The sequence below is a fragment of the Haemorhous mexicanus genome, chromosome 6 (assembly GCF_027477595.1).
Source record: "Haemorhous mexicanus isolate bHaeMex1 chromosome 6, bHaeMex1.pri, whole genome shotgun sequence".
Taxonomy (NCBI): Eukaryota; Metazoa; Chordata; class Aves; order Passeriformes; family Fringillidae; genus Haemorhous; species Haemorhous mexicanus.
The window spans coordinates 64,427,177-64,449,629 of record NC_082346.1 but is presented as its reverse complement, the minus strand read 5'-3'; the positions used below and the strand labels follow the sequence as shown (position 1 = coordinate 64,449,629).

At 47.0% G+C, this 22,453-nt stretch overlaps 1 protein-coding gene across 6 annotated transcripts in view; it reads right to left on the bottom strand.

The window, feature by feature from the left end:
- The window catches only part of NIN (ninein), a 67,876-nt gene that overhangs the window by 12,772 nt on the left and 32,651 nt on the right, over positions 1-22,453 (bottom strand). For 3 of the 6 annotated variants that reach the window (XM_059850684.1, XM_059850683.1, XM_059850686.1), the window contains exons 10-28: positions 22,161-22,301; positions 21,278-21,452; positions 20,615-20,725; positions 19,781-19,870; positions 18,078-18,231; positions 17,630-17,751; positions 16,873-17,399; positions 14,174-16,189; positions 12,861-12,986; positions 11,973-12,042; positions 11,133-11,348; positions 10,712-10,825; positions 9,439-9,561; positions 8,836-8,949; positions 7,767-7,913; positions 6,821-6,994; positions 5,827-5,976; positions 5,164-5,262; positions 1,321-1,491 (exon numbers count right to left, since the gene is read on the bottom strand). In XM_059850684.1, coding sequence (XP_059706667.1) covers positions 1,321-1,491; positions 5,164-5,262; positions 5,827-5,976; positions 6,821-6,994; positions 7,767-7,913; positions 8,836-8,949; positions 9,439-9,561; positions 10,712-10,825; positions 11,133-11,348; positions 11,973-12,042; positions 12,861-12,986; positions 14,174-16,189; positions 16,873-17,399; positions 17,630-17,751; positions 18,078-18,231; positions 19,781-19,870; positions 20,615-20,725; positions 21,278-21,452; positions 22,161-22,301 — 4,840 coding nt within the window. Of the gene's footprint in view, positions 1-1,320; positions 1,492-5,163; positions 5,263-5,826; positions 5,977-6,820; positions 7,025-7,766; positions 7,914-8,835; positions 8,950-9,438; positions 9,562-10,711; positions 10,826-11,132; positions 11,349-11,972; positions 12,043-12,860; positions 12,987-14,173; positions 16,190-16,872; positions 17,400-17,629; positions 17,752-18,077; positions 18,232-19,780; positions 19,871-20,614; positions 20,726-21,277; positions 21,453-22,160; positions 22,302-22,453 lie in introns of those variants that run through there. The other 3 variants (XM_059850685.1, XM_059850688.1, XM_059850687.1) reach the window with 3 other exon arrangements.

The following is a 22,453-nucleotide window of genomic DNA, read 5'->3' as shown; positions in this document are numbered from 1 at the left end:
TTTCTTAAAAAGAAAAATTTACTCCAAGTTTTGGATACTTTAAAAACTGGTTACTGCCTATGCTCTCTCCATAATCCCTTTTTTTCTGGAATACTTATTAGCACATTCAGAGATTTTTGAGTTTCAAAGTCTTGGTATTATTATTATTATTATTATTATTATTATTATTATTATTATTATTATTATTATTTAAGGTATTATTTTAAAGTATAATTGCAATCTAAATTTAAAATATAAGAGGAGTGGTTTTATTCCTGCTACCAGATGAATAAATAAATGAGATAAAATAGTATTAGCTAAGTGTAAGTCTAAATAAATATGTCATCTAAAATAGATAAAATACTAAACATAAATTTAGGTTACTATGTGTAAATCTAAATAAATATCTCATCTAAAATAGATAAAATACTAAACATAAATTTAGGTTACTATGTGCAAATCTAAATAAATATCTCATCTAAAATAGATAAAATACTAAACATAAATTTAGTATTAATTTACATTAAATTATATTAATTAAATATAAATTCTGGTTACTTAGAACTTTATCTTTTCTTATAAGGTAAAGGTGTAATATTGTTTTAAGACATGATTTGGCCTGAGCCAAAGCTTTAGACATTTAGAGATCCAATTACTTTTGGAAGAAAAGGATCATTTGACAATTTTTATATGGCAGATGCAAACCTTTTTATTGCCTAGAATTCAGCTTTGCAAGGTAAAAAATTGCCACTAAAAGTGAGTGGATGAATAAATCTCCCTTGGAATTGGTTTTCCCCCAGAAATGTTGAGGTTTCTGTAGAACAGTTCCAGTGTCTTGTTCCATGGCCAAATCAGGAAGAAGAAGGATTGGGAAAAACCTTAGGAAAAGGATGAATTTGTGTTTGCTCTGCTAAAAGTGACACAATTCCCTGGGACAGCAACAGCCCAAATTAGGATTTTCTGGGATGGGTGCCTGTGCAAGAGCTGGTGTGGTGTGTTTGAAAAATACCAGCTCTAGGCAGGGTCACAAGGGAAAGAAACAACCCAAAAGCCCCTACAGACATTACTGCACATGGAGCAGGAGGAGAGGCAGTGAAATGTGGGTGGCAGTGGTTTGATCTCAAAAAACCTAAGAGGACTTCAGAACAAAGCTGTGGCTGAGGCTGAGCACACTAACCAGCAGTTTCACACACATCCTTGCTGCCATGAAATGGCATTTTTGAACTGGCATAAACAGAGAATGGATCTCACCAGAATAAAAAAACAGAAAAACCAAAAAACCCCAAGACAACTAAACCAAAACCTTTAAAAATTTCCACTTTTGAGGTCAGAGGGCCTTACCTGCTGCATGTTTGTCCCCGAGGGTCTGCTCTGGAGCTCTTCCTGGAGGTGCTGACTCCTCCTCTCTGCCTGCAGCAGCTGCTGCTGGAGCTGCAGGAATTGTTCCCTGGGCACCGTGGCACAGCCTTGCTGCTGGGAGCTCTGGCTATGCATCCCCCTGGACTGGAGCATCTGCAAAACCCCAAACCCCAACATCAGCACCTGCTCCCTCTGCCAGGGCTGCTCAGAGCATCTGCAGAACCCCAAACCCCAACATCAGCACCTGCTCCCTCTGCCAGGAGCTGCCCCAGAACATCTGTAAAACCCCAAATCCCAACATCAGCACCTGCTCCCTCTGCCAGGACTGCCCAGAACATCTGTAAAACCCCAAACCCCAACCCCAGCACCTGCTCCCTCTGCCAGGACTGCCCAGAACATCTGCAGAACCCCAAACCCCAACATCAGCACCTGCTCCCTCTGCCAGGGCTGCCCCAGGAGCATCTGCAAAACCCCAAACCCCAACATCAGCACCTGCTCCCTCTGCCAGGGCTGCTCCAGAGCATCTGCAAAACCCCAAACCCCAACCCCAGCACCTGCTCCCTCTGCCAGGGCTGCCCCAGGAGCATCTGCAAAACCCCAAACCCCAACATCAGCACCTGCTCCCTCTGCCAGGGCTGCTCCAGAACATCTGTAAAATCCCAAACCCCAACATCAGCACCTGCTCCCTCTGCCAGGGCTGCCCAGAACATCTGCAGAACCCCAAACCCCAACATCAGCACCTGCTCCCTCTGCAAGAGCTGCTCCAGAGCATCTGCAAAACCCCAAATCCCAACCCCAGTACCTGCTCCCCCTGCCAGGACTACCCCAGGAGCATCTGCAGAACCCCAAATCCCAACATCAGCACCTGCTCCCTCTGCCAGGACTACCCCAGAACATCTGCAGAACCCCAAATCCCAACCCCAGCACCTGCTCCCCCTGCCAGGGCTGCCCAGGAGCAGGCTGCTCTCAGATTTTTTATGTGCAAGAAGAACAAGGCTGGACTTGGTGATAGAGGTGACAAAAGATGGAATTTCACACGAGGAAGATGGGCTTTGAGTCATCATTTCAGGCCTGAGTTATAAAATCACTGCATTTTGGATGAATGCCTATCCAAGTTCAGTTGGTGAGCTGTAAGTAGCAATAATTTCCCATTTCAAGGGGAAGGCTGAAGCTGAGTATTAGTTGTGCTGATTGTTTCTAGTCTTTAGGATGGAGAGGGAACATTTATCTCTGCTATTACCTTCAAAATTCAGTATATAACACCCTAGAGACATTTCCCAATGTTCACTCCTAACTGATTATAAAAATCAGAATTTTGGATGAATTCCTATCAAATTTAGTTGGTGAGCTGTAAGCAGCAATAATTTCCCATTTCCAGGAGAAGGCTGAAGTTGTGCTGATTATTGTTCTGATTATTTCTAGTCTTTAGGGAACATTTATCTCTGCTGTTCCCTTCAAAATTCAGTATATAACACCCTAGAGATATTTCCCAGTGCTCACTCCTAACTGTGGAAATACTGAAAGCTGAGCCAGTCAGGTGAAATAATTTAGGATTTTTCCAGACTACAGCAAAACTCAGGTAAATAACTCCCAGCTGGAGGAGTTAATTATACTAAGAAGGACCAGAACTGGACAGTAAAAATCCCTGATGGTTCAGACCAACTCATTTGCAGCTGGAATTTGTGTAGCATTAATAATTTCTTCCCATAAAGGTCCTGCTGCCTTAAAACCATCACTCTGTTCCCTTGGGAAAAGGTGTGTAAGATTCTCTTGGTGATTTTAATTCCCTTTGACAATTGACAAAATTATCAATTTGGATAATATTTCATTCATTGACTTCATCTCTACCTGTAAATATTTTTCACAATGGTGCAGCTCTTCTGGCCCTGGTACCATCCCTATCTCTGCTGGTCAAGGTAAACAGAAAATAGGTTTCTAAATGCTTCAAAATGGAACTATTTGTACTTTTTAAAGCTATTTAGGGGTTCTCTTTGTCTGTAAAGGAGCTGTTCTTTTCCTGACAATGTAAACAGTGAAAATAAAGAGCTTTTGGTGGGATTTCTTTCAGGGCTCCTGTCATGTTGTGAAGCACACAAGTAACTAATGAGGAAACAGTCAATTAGTGTTAACAGCATCTTAAAAATAATTACTAATGAAACAACAAGGAAAACAATTTAGCCCTGCTGCATTCATCTGTGGAGGAAAATGGAAGAACCATGAGCTTGCTAAACTACCAGGATGATGCCAAGGGGGATCAGAAATTAATTAATTGGAGGAACCATTGGACAGTCTGGTGGAAAAGCATGCAGGCACCAGAGGGAAAGATGCAAACACCTCCAAGCCTCACAGGCAGTGGGGCAGCAGGAAGCCACTTTTCATTCTCCCACTTTTTGGAATTCTTTTGGAAGCAGTGGGGTGATTTCTCTGCATTTCCATGCAAGCCCTCAGGAACACACAGCTCCTCAGGGTACAGAGTCCCACTGCACAACCCAACCCACAGAGAACATGTGCAGCTGTCCAGAATTGACACTGAAATGAATAGTGGCTTCTTCACTTAAGAGATGCATGGAATAAAAAGAAAAAAATAAAATATTCATTGAAAAAAAAATGGAAGGAGTGTTTTCTCCATGCTATGGGGGTACATGAAAAGTGATTGCTCTACCTTCACACACTATTTCAGAGAGAGAACTGCCCCCTTCTCTGCTAGCTCCAACCACTGAGTTCTAGCCAGGTGAGCCATGGACAAAAGGAGAACAGGCACAAAAGAGAGAGTTAGAAGTCACAAATCACTGAGGGAATGTTGCACACACCTGCTGGGAAAAGATTACCAGGAGGAACAAAATCCTGCATGGGTGAAATTCACATTTCAGGAGAAAAACACCATCCCAGGCTGGCTGCTTATGGGTTTGAGTGTTTGGCATTTTCCCAAAGCTTAATGAAGACTATATAAATAAATTCACAGGGAATATAAACAGTCTTTTCATTAACTTGGCAAAATCTCATCTTTCCTAATTAGGTTTTTACAGTTTTATTACTAATTACTTAGGATTCTCAGCCTAATGGCTCCCATTTGATGAAAAACATGAAGCCATCTATAAAGTGTTACAGAAGCCTCATCTAAAAGATGCCTTGACTTATGGAACAAGTCAAAATTGTAAGGTTTTAATTTTTTTTTTCAATATTATGTTTTAAACTCAAATCCAGGACATCAAATTTAGGCAAGACTACTGAGAGAGAGCTTGGAGGTCTGGGCTGACTTAATGGGATGCACTAAACACAGTTAAGTTGTCCATCCCTATAAACAAGGACTCCTAAATTTTGAACTTTTACAGCAGCTTTTGGAAGATTCTCCACTAAAGTTTTCACTTGTGCCTTCAAATTACCAGTAAGCTGTGTAAATTGCTATTTTTTCACTATTTGGATAATATTAAGCTTAAATTCAGCAAATGATTCACAGGGGAAATAAGAACATGTTTCTACATGAAGAGCAGCATCACACAAATATTAGACAGGAAATTTGAGGGGACATGTTTTAGGAAGGAAGAGGGAAGTGTCAGCCTTGCCTCAAGTGCAGAAACAAATTTCTTTGCTGTTTGATTTTCCATCTGAAGCCACATGTGAATTATGACTAAACACAAGCTTCAGAGAGCAGGATGGTTGCCACACAGCTTGGTCATGAAAGAGGAGGTTAAACACCAGCAGAGGTTAATTCTTCTGGTTTCAATCAGTTCTCTCTGTTGCTACACATCCATAAGTTGTTTTGAAATAAAATAAGTTCAAGAAAATAGTGATAAAGGCCCACAGTCAACCCTGATTGAAAAGTACCTCCATTAACTGATCATCCAGCTTGACTTGCTTTTTTCTCAGCCCTTCATTTTCTGAGCTGCTTTCCAGTTCACGTTCAAGAGAATTCATCTGACTGATCTATCAGAGACAAAAAGTGTCCTCAGAGAAGCAGCAATTTCTCATTTTACCTGGTTTCCCCCCCCCCATGAACCACTGAGTACCAAGACAACAAGTCTAAAAACCAGGAGAAGTGCTTTGCTGCAGGAGCTGTCTCACAGCAGATGCACAGAGCCCTGCCAGCTCCTTCAGACACAGACTGGTGAGAGGCAAAGAGCTCAAAATTCACAGCAGAAGAAGGAAGTTACCTCAGCTGAGAGGCTGGTGTAATTCTGTACCTTCCAAACCCAAATGAGATCCTCTGTCAAGGACTGGTTTAATTTTTACAGCTGATAGGTGTAAATTAATGCACTGTCCACAGATTTGGGGGTTTTGTTGGCAAAAGGTTTCTTCTAGGGAAGAATGGAGTCTCAGGAGAGGGACTGATCACTGCCTGTGCATGTTCAACACTTCAAACACAGCTTCTGTTTCCAGGGATATTTCAAAATCCCTTCAGCTTCTGAGAGATGGAAACTACTGCACTGACCTGTGTGTGTACCAGCCAGAACAGTGTGAACACAAAACCCACAAACACCCAAAACTCACCTTCCTGTTTGCAGATGACAACTCCTTCTGAAGCTGCTCACACTCTCTCTTCAAGCTCAGCTTCTCCTGCTCCATGGCTTTGACAATCCCTGTCTGGCTCTGATGCTTTTGGTGCTTTAGGGAGAGGATTGTGGATTCCAGCTGTCGGATCTGAGGAGATCAGAGGTGAACAAATGGGAAAAGATGTCCCAGGTAATTCCACTTCATCTAAAACACCAGCTGGTTTTGGGCTCACAGAATCTCAGGGGGGTTTGGGTTGGAAAGGACCTTAAATCCCAACCCATCCCACCCCTGCCATGGGCAGGGACACCTCCCACTGTCCCAGGCTGCTCCAAGTCCTGTCCAAGCTGGCCTTGGACATTTCCAGGGATGGAGGAGCAGCCACAGCTTCTCTGGGATATTTTTGACATCTTGGCCTTCTTTCCCTTTGTCCTCCCCATAATCCAGTTATTACTGTGAGCCAAGAAATTGCACAAGAAGAATGTTAGGAATATTAAGAATCTTTTTGTTAACTTGGAGTTGGACTGAAATCTTGGACAAGAATTACCAGGATTGTCTTTTAAAGAAAAGAAATGTCCTGAGAGTGTTGTGGGGGTCTCAGATGTTCAAAACCTGCTTGGATTGTGATCTGTGCAAAGGGGCCTGAGTGACCTCAAGAGAATCACCAGGACTGGACAAGGACTACCAGGATTGTCTTTTAAAGAAGAAAAATATCCTGAGAGTGTTGTGGGGTCTCATTCTCTGGAGAAATTGCACAGGAAAAACATTGGGAATATTAAGAATCTTTTTGTTAACTTGATGTTGGACTGAAATCTTGGACAAGAATTACCAGGATTGTCTTTTAAAGAAGAGAAATGTCCTGAGAGTGTTGTGGGGTCTCATTCTTTGCAGATATTCAAAACCTGCTTGGATTGTGATCTATACAAAAGGGTCTGAGTGACCTCCAGAGCTCCCAGCCCAGCCCTGCTGTGACCTGCCAGCTTGCCCAGGTTACCTTTTCCCTGCAGTGAGCCAGGTCTGCTTTTGTGCTCTGCACTTCCCTCTGCAGCCTCTCGTTGTCCTGCCTGAGCAGCCTCTGCTCCTGCTCCTGCTGCAGCTCATCCCAGGGGATGGGCCCCTGCTGCTCCTGCAGCCCTGAGGGAGGCACAGCCCCTTCCAGAACCAGGTTCTTAAGACAGACAGAATTGCAGGGTTAGGCCTTCAACAAAGAAGCAGACATTTGCTCTGTTCAGGTGGGGTTTAGGTGGATGTTCAGTAAGTGCAGGCTCCAAAGTTGCAGCATTCCCCTCTCCCTCCCAGCCCACTCACTGTTTTCCCTTAAGAATTCCAATGTGCAAGTCCCAAGTGCTTCCCTCTGCTGAAATCATGGATAATGGCTGGGTGCACAAGGAGTGCACAGAGTTCAGCAGCACAAAAAAAGCAATTTATGCTCTCTTTAGAGCCAAACAGAACTCAGTATTCTATACCATGCACTAACAGCTGTAATTGAGCTCCTGTTGTACAATCCTGAAACAGCCTCTTCTCCATGTGGACATTAAATATTCCTTAATTACAAGGCAAACAAGCCAAATTAGAAACTGAATTCATAACAGCAATCCCAGGACTGCTGTCTACAACCTCCTTCAGTTACAAATCCTCATTAGCTGAGAGGCTGGTGTAATTCTGTACCTTGCAAACCCAAGCTGCACTGAAAATGAGACCCTCTGTCAAGGACTGGTTTAATTTTTACAGCTGATAGGTGTAAATTAATGCATTGTCCACAGATTTGGGGGTTTTGTTAGCAAAAAGTTTCTTTCAGGGAAGAATGGAGACTCAGGAGAGGGACTGACCATTGCCTGTGCACGTCCAACACTTAAAACCCAATTTTTAAAAACCAGCTTCAATCCTGCACATTATATCCAACAATTCCAGCTAGCTCCTGAGGTGCCTGCAGCCTTTACCTTCTCACTGGTGCCCTGCAGCTGTTTGTGCAGTGCCATCACCTCTTGTTCCAGGCTTTCCTTCTCCTGCTGGGTCAGCTGCAGGTGGGATTTCAGCCGGGCCACTTGGAGGTTGGTGCTCTGCAGAGTTTCACTGAGGCTCTGAACCTGCAAAGAGCAGGAGCACAGCTTGGCTTTTGCTGGATCAAGATTCCCTGTGTGGATCAGGTATTTAGGATCTCTGATGGAAGGAGTGAAGTTACAACGTGGATTTCCTCCTTGGAAAAGGTTCAATTGAGTTGATTGCTCTCCACAAGCCCCTGACAGGGAGGTGGAACTAAAAGGGGTCAGGCTCTGCTCCAGGGACCAAGGGACAGGGTGAGGAAACAGCTTCAAGGTGTGTCAGAGGAGGCTCAGATTAGATTGGATATTTCCTGATGGATTTTTGGGCACTGGCACAGTGCCCAGGGCAGTGGTGCCATCCCCATCCCTGCAGGGATTTAAAGCTGGGTGGATGTGGCACTTGGGGACACGGGGCAGTGGTGGCCTGGGCAGTTCTGGGGGGATGACTGGACTCAGTCTTATAAGGATTTTCTATCCTTAAAAATCTATCATTCCAAATGATTTTCCAACTTCCTGTTCCAAGCTCCCAGCCACCCACTTTGAACAGAGCCACAAAGCTGCATTCACCAGAAACATCTTCCAGCCCTGAGCATTCACTGAGACACCCTGGAAAGAAGCTTTCCCCTGAACTGTTTATTCTTCCTGCTCCAGGAAGGCTCAGCCAAGCAGGGAACCACTTGATCCCATCCCTGCCTGGGGAAGGATGGGCCTGCACCAGGACAGAGGAGCAGCAGCAGAGTCTCTGCAGCATTTTAGGAATCACCAGGCAGAGGGAATTGGCAGAAGTAACTTGGCTGCAGAGAGAAAAATCCCTCCTTGTGTTTAACAAGTTTTGTCCTTTAAGAACACCCCTCAAGCAGCCATTCTCAGCTGCATGGCATCAGGAGGGGCCTCCCATGACAAAAAGCACTGCAGGAGATGATCCAGGTGCTTTGCCCAGGTTAGACCATGAAGCAGTGTTCCATACCTTGTCCTGGGAGAGGCTGAGCTGTGCTTCCAGTGCCTGACTCTGCTGCTCCCAGCATTCCTGCTCCTGCTTCAAGCTGCCAACTGCACTCTCCAGGCAGCTGACCTGAGCTACCTGCAATGAGATCAATCCTCACTCAGGAATTTGGTTTTGACTCCATTTCACTTCAAGGGTCACCCTAGAGGGAGTTAAAGCTAAGGAAGGAAGGGAAATGCAGGAAAGCAAAAAGCCCCTCAGCTCCCTGAATTTCCACACAATGGGATGATTATTGACAGTGTGCTCTGCTCCAGTTCAGAGTGACAGGAGGTTAGGGATGCAATGAAAGTCCAGAACACTGCCTTCCTTGTCCTGCTGCAGCATTTATATCCAGGCCTCTCTTCCTTGCAATGTTTGGAATTTTCTACATAATCAAATTACAGTAAAGCTGTGCTCCAGAATTGAAGCTTTCCTCTCTAAGACCAGCTAGGAAAAAAAAAAAATAAAGCCAGGCAGTGGCAATAAAGCCTTTATCAGGCTTGAGGGTGAGGGAAAAAAACATCCAGAGAAGTTTGACAGATCTAGGAATTTTCACAGCACATGGGGATGAGGATTTGCCCTTCTTACCTTATCAATGCATCTGTTCAGTTCCTCACTCAGAGCTTCTTTCTCTTTCTGCAGCTTTTCATTTTTAGTGATTAAACTTGCAACTTCATTTTGAAGGTCAGCAAGGTCAGGACATCTGGGCAGCTGTGGGAAACAGAGCCCTCATTGCTGCAGTTCGGCGCTGTCACAGAATTTGGCATGAAAATCAGGGGATGCCCAAATGGTTTGGGTTGGAAGGGACCTTTGGAGGCCATGAGCAGGGACACCTTCCTCTATCCCAGGTTGCTCCAAGGTGTCCTTGGACACTTCCAGGGATGCAGGAGCCCATGCCAGGCCCTCCCCTCCCTGACAGAGAAGGATTTTTCCATCCTATCCCACAGAAATCACCAAACCCAGAGGGAAAACCCCTGCCCTGCTGCCTTCCAATCCTTCTCCCAGGTGCCCCAGGGCTTTATCACTGCCTTTCCTCACTGCATCTCCTGTCATTACACTCCAGCCACAATCCACTCCTTCCTCAACAGGCCTCAGCTGCTTTTGCTTTGTAAGAGCATTATCTACCCTGAGCACGGAGTGTTTTACACTGTGCACAAAATGACTTTGTGGAGCCCTAATCAGGGAGCTGCCTCATCTGAAGCCTTCATTATCTGTGTTTATTAGCATCCATTTACAGCCAATTGAACTGTGCTTGCACAGGAGATCACTCAGCTCTCCAGGAAATTATCCTCAGACCTTGTGAGACTCCCAGATCTCCAGATGGGTTTAGCAACAGGAATTCTCCCTGACAGGCCATGCTGGAAGAGCTCACTCCTTAAATGGAGCTAAAATGGGTTATATCTCCAGTTAACCAGGGAAATGTTCTCCTCTGGATCCCATCTGCCCTGCCTATCCCTTAATTACAGCTCTAAATCTTTATCCTGACCAAAGCTTCTCTTTGTAGATCCACTACTCCCAAAATCTTTTGGCAAAGTCTCAGTGACCCCAACCTTATTTGAAGAACTGTGTGTTGCACCTGGAAACCTTTTCCAGAGGAGTTACATTCCCTTCCTTTTATGACCTTTCTTTAAAGAAATCAACTATTTCCACCTCTCAATTTTCAGCCATTAAGAGATGGTGCAAATCAAAGTGTGGCACTCAGATCCCAGAAGGGTTTGGGTTGGAAGGGACCTTTAGAGGTCATCAAGTTCCAACCTCTCTGGAATAAGCAGGGACACCTTCCACTCCCCCAGGTTGCTCCAAGGACTCTTCCAGGGATGCAGGGACAGCCACAGCTCCTCTGGGCAATAGGATGCCATACCTGCTTTGTCTTCTGCAGCTCCTGCTTGAGGATGTGGTTCTCCTGCTCCAGGAGATGAGCTTGAACCTTCATTTTCGACAAATCCATCTCCAGAGACGACACCATATTTGATGACTGCAAAACATTAAAAGGCTGAGATGTCAATTTAGGAGACTCACAGAGAAAAGTTGAAGCAGAGGATGCTGCAGCCACTGGATAGAGCTGAGATGGCATGGGATGAACAACATGGAAAATGCAGGGAAATATTTGGCACCACTAAACTGTGTTTGCAAGACAAACCTGCACATTTTTCCCTCCTGGCTTTTGGCTGCTGCTGTGTTTAAGCCAGCACTTAGCAAAGCTCAGCTTTGAAATCCCATCTCAGGACAGGGATGCAAACTCCAAAGCCCCTGAGGTCCAACTGTCCTACCAAATCCTGTACCTCCAGTTTGGAGTTTTCCAGCTCCTCTTTCAGCAGCAGCCTCTCCTTTTCCCATTCTTCCAGGGTACACTTCCCCTCTTCCCTGTCCTTTTGCTTGAGCACCCTTGCCAGCTGTTGATTGAGATCCTGCACATCTGCTTGGTTTTTGGAGTTCCTCTGGCTGAGTTCTGTATTTTCAGAGTCCAGCTGTTGGTTCCTGGTCTTCAGATCAGCCACCTGAGAGGGGAGAGCAGTGATTTCTCACCAGGAATGAGATTTTGGGTATTTCCTTTCTATTAAGGTGATCAAAGATCTGACAAGTCTCACTCTGACAGTGACTCCAAACAAATAATATTTTGTCATAATTGGCCTTAATTAGAGACCAGTCACCCAACACTCTGCCATGCTGGTGTGGATTTTGAGGGTTATCCTGATAGATTACTCTGAGCAAATATTTTCCTAAGCAATACCAAGATGGCATGGATGTTAAAGGTAATTAATCCTTTTATTTCACCCATTGTAACAAGCCACCCCTACCATAAAAGCAGCAGCCACATGGATACAACTGGCAGAACTCCTAGACCAAGCCAGCTGGGAAATGAGCAGAGGTTGAATGACAGTCTCTATTTCCCATGGGCTACTGCAGAGAATTGCACAAAAACTACAAAACAAAAGGTTTAAACTTTGTATTTCCATGACATAAACTTTCCAGCTGACTGTGGAAAGTGCTCTCAAGCCTGGACAATTACAGCTGTTGTCTTATGAGCAGGTCAAGCAAGCCTCAAATCAATCCCAAAGTGCAATAAAACAGCCATCAAAACATTTCAATTTATAAAATGCTCCTTTTCTGCTGCCACACACCTGCTTTTTCAGGTTGTCCACCATCTTCTGCACAGCCACTTTCTCCTTTCTCACAGCCTCTATCTTCTGCCTATGGAGAAATGAAAGCTCATGAACACTAAAATCAATTATCAATAATCACAACTGCAAGATTGCCCAGGAGGACATCACCTCAAGTTGTGCCAGGGGAGGTTTGGATTGGGCATCAGGAAAGATTTCTTCACTGCCCAGGGCAGGGGTGGAGTTCCCATCCCTGGAGGGATTTAAAATCCCTGTGGATGTGGCACTTGGGGACAGGGATCAGTGGTGGCCTTGGCAGTGCTGGGGGAATGGCTGGACTGGATGATCTTGAGGACTTTTCCAACCTTAATGATTCCAAAAATGAGCTGTTTGTTTTAAACACCACCAGAAATGGTAACTGTGGGCATTTATTTATTCATTGCTCAGCATCCCTGTTCTGCATCAACCTGGCAAGTGCTCAACCTCTCAAGGTGCCCCAAGTGGGTCTTTCCTAGAGGGGAAGAACAATCCCAGGATCAGGGATGGTTCTGCACTTGCCAAAGACCCAACCACTGGAATCATCTGTCAGATGAGCCTCTCCCTGCCTTTGCTGAAGCACAAATGATTGCATCAGGTCAGCTCCTAAGTCCTCTGTGTGTGTTACTGGGTCACCTCAATGCCTGCAGCTACACCCCTGCCTGGCTCTGGGGGTGGGCAGGACAAGCTGGGGCAGGGAAAAGGATGAGGAATAACCTGAGAGCCTGCTGGATTTCCATGAAATAACCCCATTTGGGATCTGTACAGCACCTAACACACCAAGGAGCTTGGAGAGAAGGGATGAGCCCATGGTGGCTGAGCCACACAACAGCCTGAAGGCACCACAGGGGGCATTCCTCATGGGATTCTCACCTCATTTCTTCCCTGGATCCATTCAGCTCCCTCAGCTTCAGGCTGGAAGCACTCCCTTCCTCATTTAGTAAAGTCACCTCGTTCTTCAGGACGGCGTTTTCCTCGCGGAGCTTCTCGGCCTCACACCTGGGCAGAGACAGGAGACAAGTGAGAACACATCCTGTGGGACACCTGGAGAGGGAAGAAGGGCCCTGACTCAGAGCTACCTCTAATGCTTCAAAAACAAAGCTACAACTGCCTTGTTTTCTGCATAAATGGTGTATTTATATTTTACATTAATTCAGCAGGAGCGCTCTCCAGTTTGTTCAAAAAACCCCAAAATTTTACAGCAAACTATAAAAACACCCCTGGGCTTTTGGGGCTTGTTTTAAAGCAGCTCAAGTGAGTTAAAACCTAAAGTTTCACACGATGTTCTACATATCTTTCAGTTCTTAAGCTGGAAATAACAGCTGAACAGCACAATATGCAGACTGCCAGGAGGGTGAGCTGTTTCCTCAGCTGGAATTCAGAATTCTGGGAACAGCACGGTTGGAAAATGTCATTTCTGTCCTCAGGAGACTGCACAGAAATAACTTAGCCATGGTGGGACACCTGAAAGAACAATTTCCTACAGGAAGCTGGTGCTGAACAATAATTAAACCACTTGTAGCCACTTTATCCATTTAAAAAAAAAAAAAAACCATCCTTGCTGGAATACAGCAGTTAAAAACAAATAGGTAAAACCTATGATGAGTATAATATAATGAATATATGTTTTATAACTGTATTTACCATTCCCCACTCCTGAGGGGTTCCTAACTGGGAAAAAAAAGTCCCTACAATTCTCTAATATTAACATAAATACTGAGAAAAATAGAAGCACTTTCAGCATTTCAAATTACCATCATCCTACAGCATTCACCGAAATACTGAGGCAAAACAGGAGCAATTTTAGCCTTGTGAGCAACATTCAGCTCTAGAAGGGAACAAACTGAGTGAGGTGAAGATTAGTAAAAGCTACGAAGCACTCTGGAGGTGTTACCATGGATTTTGGACATGGGAATACAAAGGGTTTGTGCTGGAGGACGAGCTACACACGGTGACGGTGACATCCACACACAGGACAGCTGGCAGGTGGCTCCTGCTTAGGTGGCAGGCACAGAGAGGAGTAAGTCACACACAGCTATTGATTCCAGTGGTCTTTATCCATGACTAGAGGAGTTAGGAGTCCATGGCACTGCTTGCTACTCAGAGTTAAAGCAGAGTTAATCTAGGGTGGTTAAAGGAGCGGCCGGGGCAGCGCTGGGTTAGTGGCCAACGCCGCGGTACGTTACCTCAGCAGGTCAACCTTCTGCTGCAGCTCAGTGCACGTGCTCTGCAAGCTCTGGGTCACTGCCCTCCTCTCCTCTGGGGCACCCAGAGCTGTCTCCTTCACCTGGGGGTTGGGATCCCCCATTCCTGCTTTTCCCACTTGTGTCGCGGCGCTGTCGCCTTGGGGGTTCTTCTCCTGCTGGGCCGGGCACGTGGTGGGATGTTCTTCCAGCTTCCCACCTCTTGTGTCACTGGGCACACCTGAGTTTCCTTGAGCATCTTGTTCTTGGACATCCTCCAATTCTTTCATCTCTTCCAATTCTTTCATCTCTTCCAATTCTTGCACATGGAATTTGGTGTTTTCACCTCCAAACCTGACGCTTTCCACCTCACTTTCTTTTTGTTCACAACAAAGCCTCCTCAGCCTACGCAGGCTGTCTTCCAGCACTCCATTTCTTTCAATTAACTGCATCACTTCAGCCTTCAGATCCTCATTTTCTACCTGAATTTCTTCTTGCAGTGACAGAAGTTCGGCCTGTGCCATGGATCTGTCTTCCAGCTCTTCCACCCTTTTCCAAAGCTGAGCTATTACGCTCTTCAGGTCACTGTTTGCTGCCCCAGGAGTGTGATCCAGCTGGAGAGAGTCTTCACTCAGCTCTTCAGCCCTCTCCAGCTCCCCCTGCACCTTCAAGGCATCAGAAAGAAGCCCTCTATTTCTGGGAGCAGTTCTGTGATTTAGCAGATGAACCTTCTGCTGTTTGACATCGTTGTGGAGCGCTTTTGGCCCGGGAGCTTTCTCCAGATCTCCCTTTTTTGGCAGCAGAGGCACCCAGGAAAAGTTCTTGTCACCACCCTGGTTGCCATCAGCATCCAGAGCTGCTTGACTTCCCTGGATCCAACACCCCTGTGCCTCAGGGTGGCCACCAGCTCTGGCTTTCACACATCCCTCCTCCAGATGCCAATCCACCTCTGACATTTCTTCCAGGTCTGTAGTATCAGCCTCCAGAGGTGGAAGGACACTGAAACCTGCCCCCACGGCCACATCTTGACAATCACTGGGCACCCCTTCAAAACTGGGCTCCATCTCCTCTGCTTCTGAGCCAGCCTGGGAGCAGCTGGGGCTGGGAGCTTGCAGCTCCTGCTCTGCTGCTGCTTGCAGCCGGTGCTGCAGCCTCAGGATCTGGGCAGCCATCCTGACATTCTCCTTCACTGCCTGCTCGTGCACCTTCTGCAGGTTTTGGAGAACGTCCCCATCCTCTCCCAGAGGAGCTGCACCAGGAGAAGCAGCGATCTGGCTCTTGGCTTTTGCATACTCACTCTCCAGGAGCCTGTAGTGGCTCTGCAGGGCAGAGAAGCTCCGTGTTTCCCACTGCAATTTCTGTATTTTCCCTCGCAGCTCTGACACTTCCAAGCCCATCTCAGCCTTTTCTGTCTCTGCCCTTTCACAAATGTCTCTGTTTAAACTCTCCAAAGCGAGAAGTTTGGAATTGAGCTCTTCTTTCTCTCGCTGATACTCACTGGCCAGTCTCTCCAGCTTTTCCCTAACCAGTTTCCCATTTTGCTCCACTGTGGATATCTGTTCATCTTTCTCCTTGAGCTCTTTTTCATGGTCATTTTGGAGTTGGCTGATTTTCTCCATCATCTTTTCCTCTTGCTCCTGGGCAGCACTCCTCAGCTCTCTCAGCTCCTTCTCCAGCTGCTCCCTCTCACACACCAGCTTGTTCACTTCTTCCTTGAAATTTTTCTCCAGGAGATCCTTCTCCTGGCTCAGGGCAGAACAAAAAGCCTTCTCACTTGCCAAGCTTTCCTTCAGCTGCTCGTGGGCTTCAGCAGCCTCCTGAGCAATTTCATCCCTTTCAAACTCCCACTGGGATTTCTCCTCTCTCTGCTGCTCAGCAAGCTCCTGCAGCTCTCTCTGGTAACGTCCTGCCAGGCTCTGCAGGCTTTCTTCATATTTATTCACCAGTGTTTGTGTGTCCACAGAAAACTGGGTTTGTGCATGAGATGCTCTTCTGTTATAGTCACTTGCCATTTTTTTCCTAGACATGGTTAACATAAGATATTACTAAACTACCTCAGAGGTTAAACTGGCTTTTTAGGCTGAACAAAACAAGTTGGAAATTTACTTTGTTTTTTTATCCACTGACTACTTGGATGGGTGTTTCTGGGAGCTGTATGTTAAATTCGAGGCAATTTGGTGAAACTTCAAAAAGAAAAACTGCCTTGGAAAAGTGCAACAGCTCATGAAATGTCCTCAGAAAAGGTTTCATGTGCAATTTGTGCCCTTCAGTTCCTGTGCTCAGATTTTGGGGGGGGGGGCAGATGCTCTCACCCCCCTCACCCCAGGGTGGCTTCAGTTTCTTTTGACACTCCATGTTGGCTAAAAGCACATCCCAGCCACCCCTTTCCTTCTTCAGCCAAGAACTCTGAAAACCCAGAGTTGTTTGAGTTTTAAAGGGATTTTTGGAGCACAGGGATCCTGAACAGAGCTGGAGTTAATCACTCCTGGTTATGCTTTAACACAACTGCTGCCTCTGGGCGAGCTACAAATGAATCTAAAGATCTGCTGGAGAAAGGTCAGAGGAGAAAAAGCCCTGGAGAGCAGCCCAGTGCAGTGGGACAGAGCAGGACACCTGGAATTCCCCAGCAGGGAGGGGTTTCTGCCCTAGACTCACCCAGGTCACCACGCTCCAGCACTGTCCCCACCAGAGGTGACACTCACCTTTCCTCCTCCAGCTCCTGCTGGTGCTTCCTCAGCAGCTCCTCCTGGAGCTCCTCCTTCTCCAGGGCATGCAGCTCTGCCAGCCTCTTCAGCTGCTCCTGGAAGCCCTGCTCCAGCTCCCCCTTCTCCTCCTGCAGGCTCTGCACCACAGCTCTCATCTTCTCTTCCACCCAGACACTCTTCTGCATCAGCTCCTCCCGCTCTCGCCTGAACTTCTCGTTCACCTGCTCCACTCTGGCCCTGACCTCATCCTCATGCTCCTGCCTCAGCAGGTCCTGCAGGCTGGCTTTCTCCTCATCAAAATGCAGCTGTAATTTGTTTTTCTCCTCGTTGTGTTTACAGCTGAGCTCCTCCTGCTGCTCTCTGAGCGCTGCAGCCTCTCCCTGCAGCTCTGCTATTTGATTTTTGAGGCCAGTGATCTGCTTCTCCATGGCATTCATCTCCTCAGCATACTTCTGCCTCAGATCCTCCTGCTCCTTTTCCCAGTGGGCTTTTGTCTCATCCAGCTGCCTTTCATAATGGCTCACCTGCAGGAGGGAAAATGGGATGGATTTGTTCATTTTCCACAGAATATTCCACAGGCATGTTTTCATCAATATTTCCATCTAGTTTTGTATGTTCACTCTGCTGAATATTGAGATTTCCACTAAAGGAAAGAATGCATCAGTGCTCAGCTTTCTTTCTTCCTGGGATCACGGAATCCCAAATTGGTTTGGGTGGGAAGGGACCTCCAAGACCATCCCATTCCAACACTTACTGTGTCTTCAAGCTCCTGTTTGAGGTGATGCAGATCCCTGTGGTGCTGCTCCTTCATCTGCTCAATGGCCATTTCTGCCTCTATGCTCATATTTAATGGGTTGCAGTCTTCTGAACCGAGTCCTTTGGAAAAAGCAATCAAGTAATAATTTATATAACTATAAAAACATTAATTATACAATACATAAAGGGATATCATTCTCAACAGAATTACTTCAGCAATTCAGATTTGTTTGGCAGCTCTCAAACTCCCACCACAAACACAGCCAAGGAACTGCAAACTTCCATTTCAGCCCTAAATTTGGTTCAGCAGTCAGAGTCCAAATTAACATTAAACACCAAATTAGAGCTGGGCACCAAGTCTCACTGGGAAGGTTTCACAGAATGACCTCTAAGGTGCTGCAAACACCTGCAGCCCAGCTGCCAGTCCCACAGGAGGGATGTTTTACCTTGGTCAGGCTCAATGCCACTGGTGCCATGACTCTTCATGTCAATGTCAAACTCCTCTGACAAGGAATTCTTCAGGGCAGGCCTGAGCACTTTGCCCTGGGCACGGAACTCCTGCAGCTCTGAGTGCAGCTCATCAATCTGGTCCTGCAGCTCCTGACAGGGAGGGCAACAGAAAGAGCTGAGTGAAAAGGAGCCAAGGCTGCTGAGCATCCACCCAGCCCCACCACAGGACATTCAGGGGGGAATTACAGCAGAGAAAGGCTTGTCATAAACATAGAGCCACAGCCAAGCAAGGGGGAAAGGCTTCCCAGTGCCAGAGGGCAGGGCTGGATGGGAGATTGGGAAGGAATTCCTCACTCTGAGGGTGGGGAGGCCCTGGAATGGAATTCTCAGAGCAGCTGTGGCTGCCCCTGGATCCCTGGCAGTGCCCAAGGCCAGGCGGGACAGGGCTTGGAGCAGCCTGGGATGGTGGAAGGTGTCCCTGCCCATGGCCAGAGGTGGAACAAGATGGTTTTTAAGGTTCCTTCCAACCCAAACCATTCTGGGATTCTCTGATGATTCTACAATCCCACTCTCAAAGGAGAAGGTGTAACAGGAGCTCCAGGAGCTTTCCCTTTCTTCCTTCTTCCTGTGACCTTTCATTAAAAAGCAGCTTTAGCAACATTTCCAAACAGTTGGGAAATGCCTCCTCAGACACCATCCACTTGAAAAAAATCAAATCAGAAGCAAAAGATCAAATTAGGAAAGGGATCCCCTCATTACTGCATTCACCATCTGGTCCTTCCTCCTGCCTGCCAGAGGAGCATCCCGAGGGTTTGTGCCAAGAGCTGTGCACTCACTCCAGGAACAGCAGCTACTGGGGAAAGCAACTCCCTGAGTGTGCAAACACTGAACCCTGCAGGTCTGAAAGGCCCAGGAAGTGAACCTTGAGTTCTGACTTGTATCTGCCATCCTCAAAAAGAGAAAAACCAGCTGCATATGGAGAAGTATCAATTCAACTCCTACTTCTGGACAATTTCTGCTTTTAAACTGCAGCTTCAAAGGCAGCCCTTGGTTGAATGGAAAGGACCCTGCAGAACAGACAACAGAATCCCAGGATGGGGTGGGTTGGAAGGGATTCCAAAGCTCATCCCATCCCACCCCTGCCATGGCAGGGACACCCTCCCCTGTCCCAGGCTGCTCCAAGCTCCATCCAACCCAGCCTTGGACACCTCCAGGGATCCAGGGGCAGCCACAGCTTCCCTGGGCAATAGATGAGCTGGTACCCCTGCAGATATCCAAAAGCAGGTGTGGAAATAGAAAACCTGCAGGCTCACCTTCAAGTCTTTTAAGTACACAAGATGGAACAGAAAGCAAACTTTCTGTTCTCAGGTTTATTTAAAAAAAATATATATTTCTGATCTGAAAACCAGCAAAATAGAGGAGAAATAAAACACATCCACAAATTCCTGCATCTATGAATTCACAGGGCTCCATGGACCCTCTCCCAGCCCACCCTGGGGGCACCTCACCCCCTTGGTTCTGTGGGAAGAGATTCCCAACCTGCCTCGTGCTGCTGCCTGCAGTGAGGATGTGGCACTTGGGGACATGCTTAGTGCAGGGCTGGGGGAATGGCTGGATTCCATCTGAGAGGGATTTTCCACCCTGAATGGTTCTGTGATGCTCCTGGTGGACACAGGAGCTGGGTCTCAGCCCCACTTACCCTGCACTGCTGCTCGTACTCGCTCCTCATCTGGGCCAGCCTCTCCTCCTGCAGGAAAAACTCTGCACTGGTGGGATCCAGGTCACCAAACTGGAACACAGGAGTGGAATATCCAGTTATCCACCCAGCCTGCAGCTCAGGACAGCATGGGTGCCATCCCAAGCAGTGCTGCAGCCTGCACTCCCTCTCTCTCCACTCTGCATTTTTATTTTAAATAAAAACCACTTTCCTCCTAGCAGGGAATGAAGAACTTCTCCAAAAAACCTGCCTGCCATCTAGCACAGCTCTCCTGCTCATTCTGACTCCAGATCACAGCTTTCCACCTCAGCACATGCACATCTCAGTGTGGTAAATAATCCCAAGCTTTAAAGAAGGCTGGAAATCCCAAAAAATGAACCTTGGGCTATGGCTGCCCAACCTGAAACATCTTTGGAGAAGCTGAGATTCTGAAAGTTCAATGTAACACAGCCATGAACAGCTGTTCACCTCGATTTTCACCCAATTCCAGCAGTGATGCCATGTAAAACCTGCATCATCTTCCCTGGAAAGGACCTGCAAGTTGGGCCCATCCAAAACTCTGTGCTGGGGGAAAGAAAAAAAATCCCTGCAGCTCTTCAGGATGATGGTTTCATTCTAAGGGTCCCTGCTTTAATTAGACTAGAATTACAGCTAAGGTGGAATATCTGTGCTTTCCTTAGCTGGAAGGCAGCCCATGCCACCAAGCTGTGCCTGGATAATCTGGATAGAGACCCCCAAAGCCTCTGGCTATCAGCTGCAATGGAGCAATTAAAAGTGATTTCATTCTGAAACCCCACTGGGAAAAGGGGGATTTACCTTCTCAGCCAGGACATTTTCCAAGTTCCTCTGCAGTTTGCTTGCCAGACTTTCACACTCAGCCAGTTTTTCTCCTGTTTCCAGGAGCTCGTTTTCCAGGCGGCTGTTTTCCTGGAGCAAACAAGAAACCCCACAACAGATCAGCACTTGAAGGAGGAAAAACCAGCATTATAAGGGTAACTCCCAACCCAGCATGACACTATTCCAAGCTTCAGGTGATGGCAGGAATTAGGAATTATTCACACACAGCCCACCCCTGCCACAGCAAGTGTGAACACTGGACTTATGATAAATTATCAAAAGGCTCAACAGCAAGTTTGCTTTGCATGGTTTGGTTGTTTTTAAAAGAGGATTTTAAACTTGCTCAAGGTGTTTTATCTCCTGGCTTGACAGCTCATCTGAGAGCTGTGCACACACACACTCTGCACGTGATGGCAGCAGAGATTTGAAATCTCTGGAGGTTAGGAATCCATGGAACAACCCATCAAGGTGCCCCAAACACCAATTCTCATGGACATGCCTCAACCTTGCTGCTTCAACCACTTCAATGCCAGCTAAACATAGCCCAGAACTCATCCTTCCAACACTGACTGCAGGAGCGACTCCCCTGCCAGGGTATTCCTGATTTTGGGGGAAATCCTGGCTGTGCTCAGCCCCTGTTACCTTCAGGGCCAGGCCCAGGCGGTCCCTGGTGTAGTTCTCATCCGTTTTCAGCTTCTCAATCTCCTGCTCCAGCTCCAGCCTCTGTTTGTTGGCCTGCTGCAGGATCTGCTCCCGCTCCCTGCGCAGCTCGTTCTTCAGAGCAGAGATTCTCTCCTTGTACTCCTCATCCAGCTTCCTGCCAGGGGGACAGGAGCCTGTCAGAGCAAGTGTGGAAACCCAGGGAATATTTCCCTGTCTGCTCTGGGGTGCCCTGACCCCCAGGACAGCACTGACTCTGACCCTCACTCATGGAGAAAGTTTCCCAGACTCCAAGACAGACTGGAACCCACAAAAGTGTGAAACAGATTTCAGAGAGCAGTGTGGGTGTGTCACTGGGTGAGAAACTGAGGGTTTGGGGTTTTTAGTGTGCTGTGGATGGAAGCAAGGTGGAGGGCACAGGGTGTGGTCCTGGGTTTCTTCTTCATGCTGCTTCTTCCTTCTTCTCCATGGGTTTGGGTGGCATTTTGTAATTGGGCAGAAAAGTCCCCATTGTGGGATCTGTGGGATCACTTATTGGGTTAAAAGGGAAAACAATCTGGGTGTCAGCTCTTAATTGGATGGTTTAGTCTTAAAAGACCTGGTACCAAGAGATGGTTGGGCATTTTGTGCCTTCTAATGAAAAGCTGCTGAACTCCCAGCAGTGAGACTGTGTCACTGATAAGAAATAATAAACACCCGAGTCTGAACATGAATTACTGTCTCAGTGCCTTCAATCCAGACCCAGAGAAACCCAAAACCAGCACCCCCCCCAAGGAAGAGGGTGACCAACACTGCTGGGGGTGGAGCTGGGTGTCACCAAGCCCCTGGCCAGGAGGAGGGATGGCTGGTGCTGCAGCTGCCCCACCTGAGGTTGTACTCATTGCGGCGCTCGATGGCGGCGTGGTGATCGTCCACCTCCGAGGCCATCAGGGATTTCAGCTTCTCTGCCTTCTCCAGGTCCGAGCGCAGCTTCTCCTTCTCCCTGGCCACCTGGTCAAACCTCTCCCTGGGCAGGGCAGAGCAGAGCCAGCCTGCATTAGGTCAGCCCTCACTGCTCCCCCCCAAAAAGGGGATTTGAAACATCAGGAAGAAGCTTGGAAGGATTTCCAAGGGTCTCATCAACTGCATTTAGTCACTGGATTTGAACCTGGACATGCC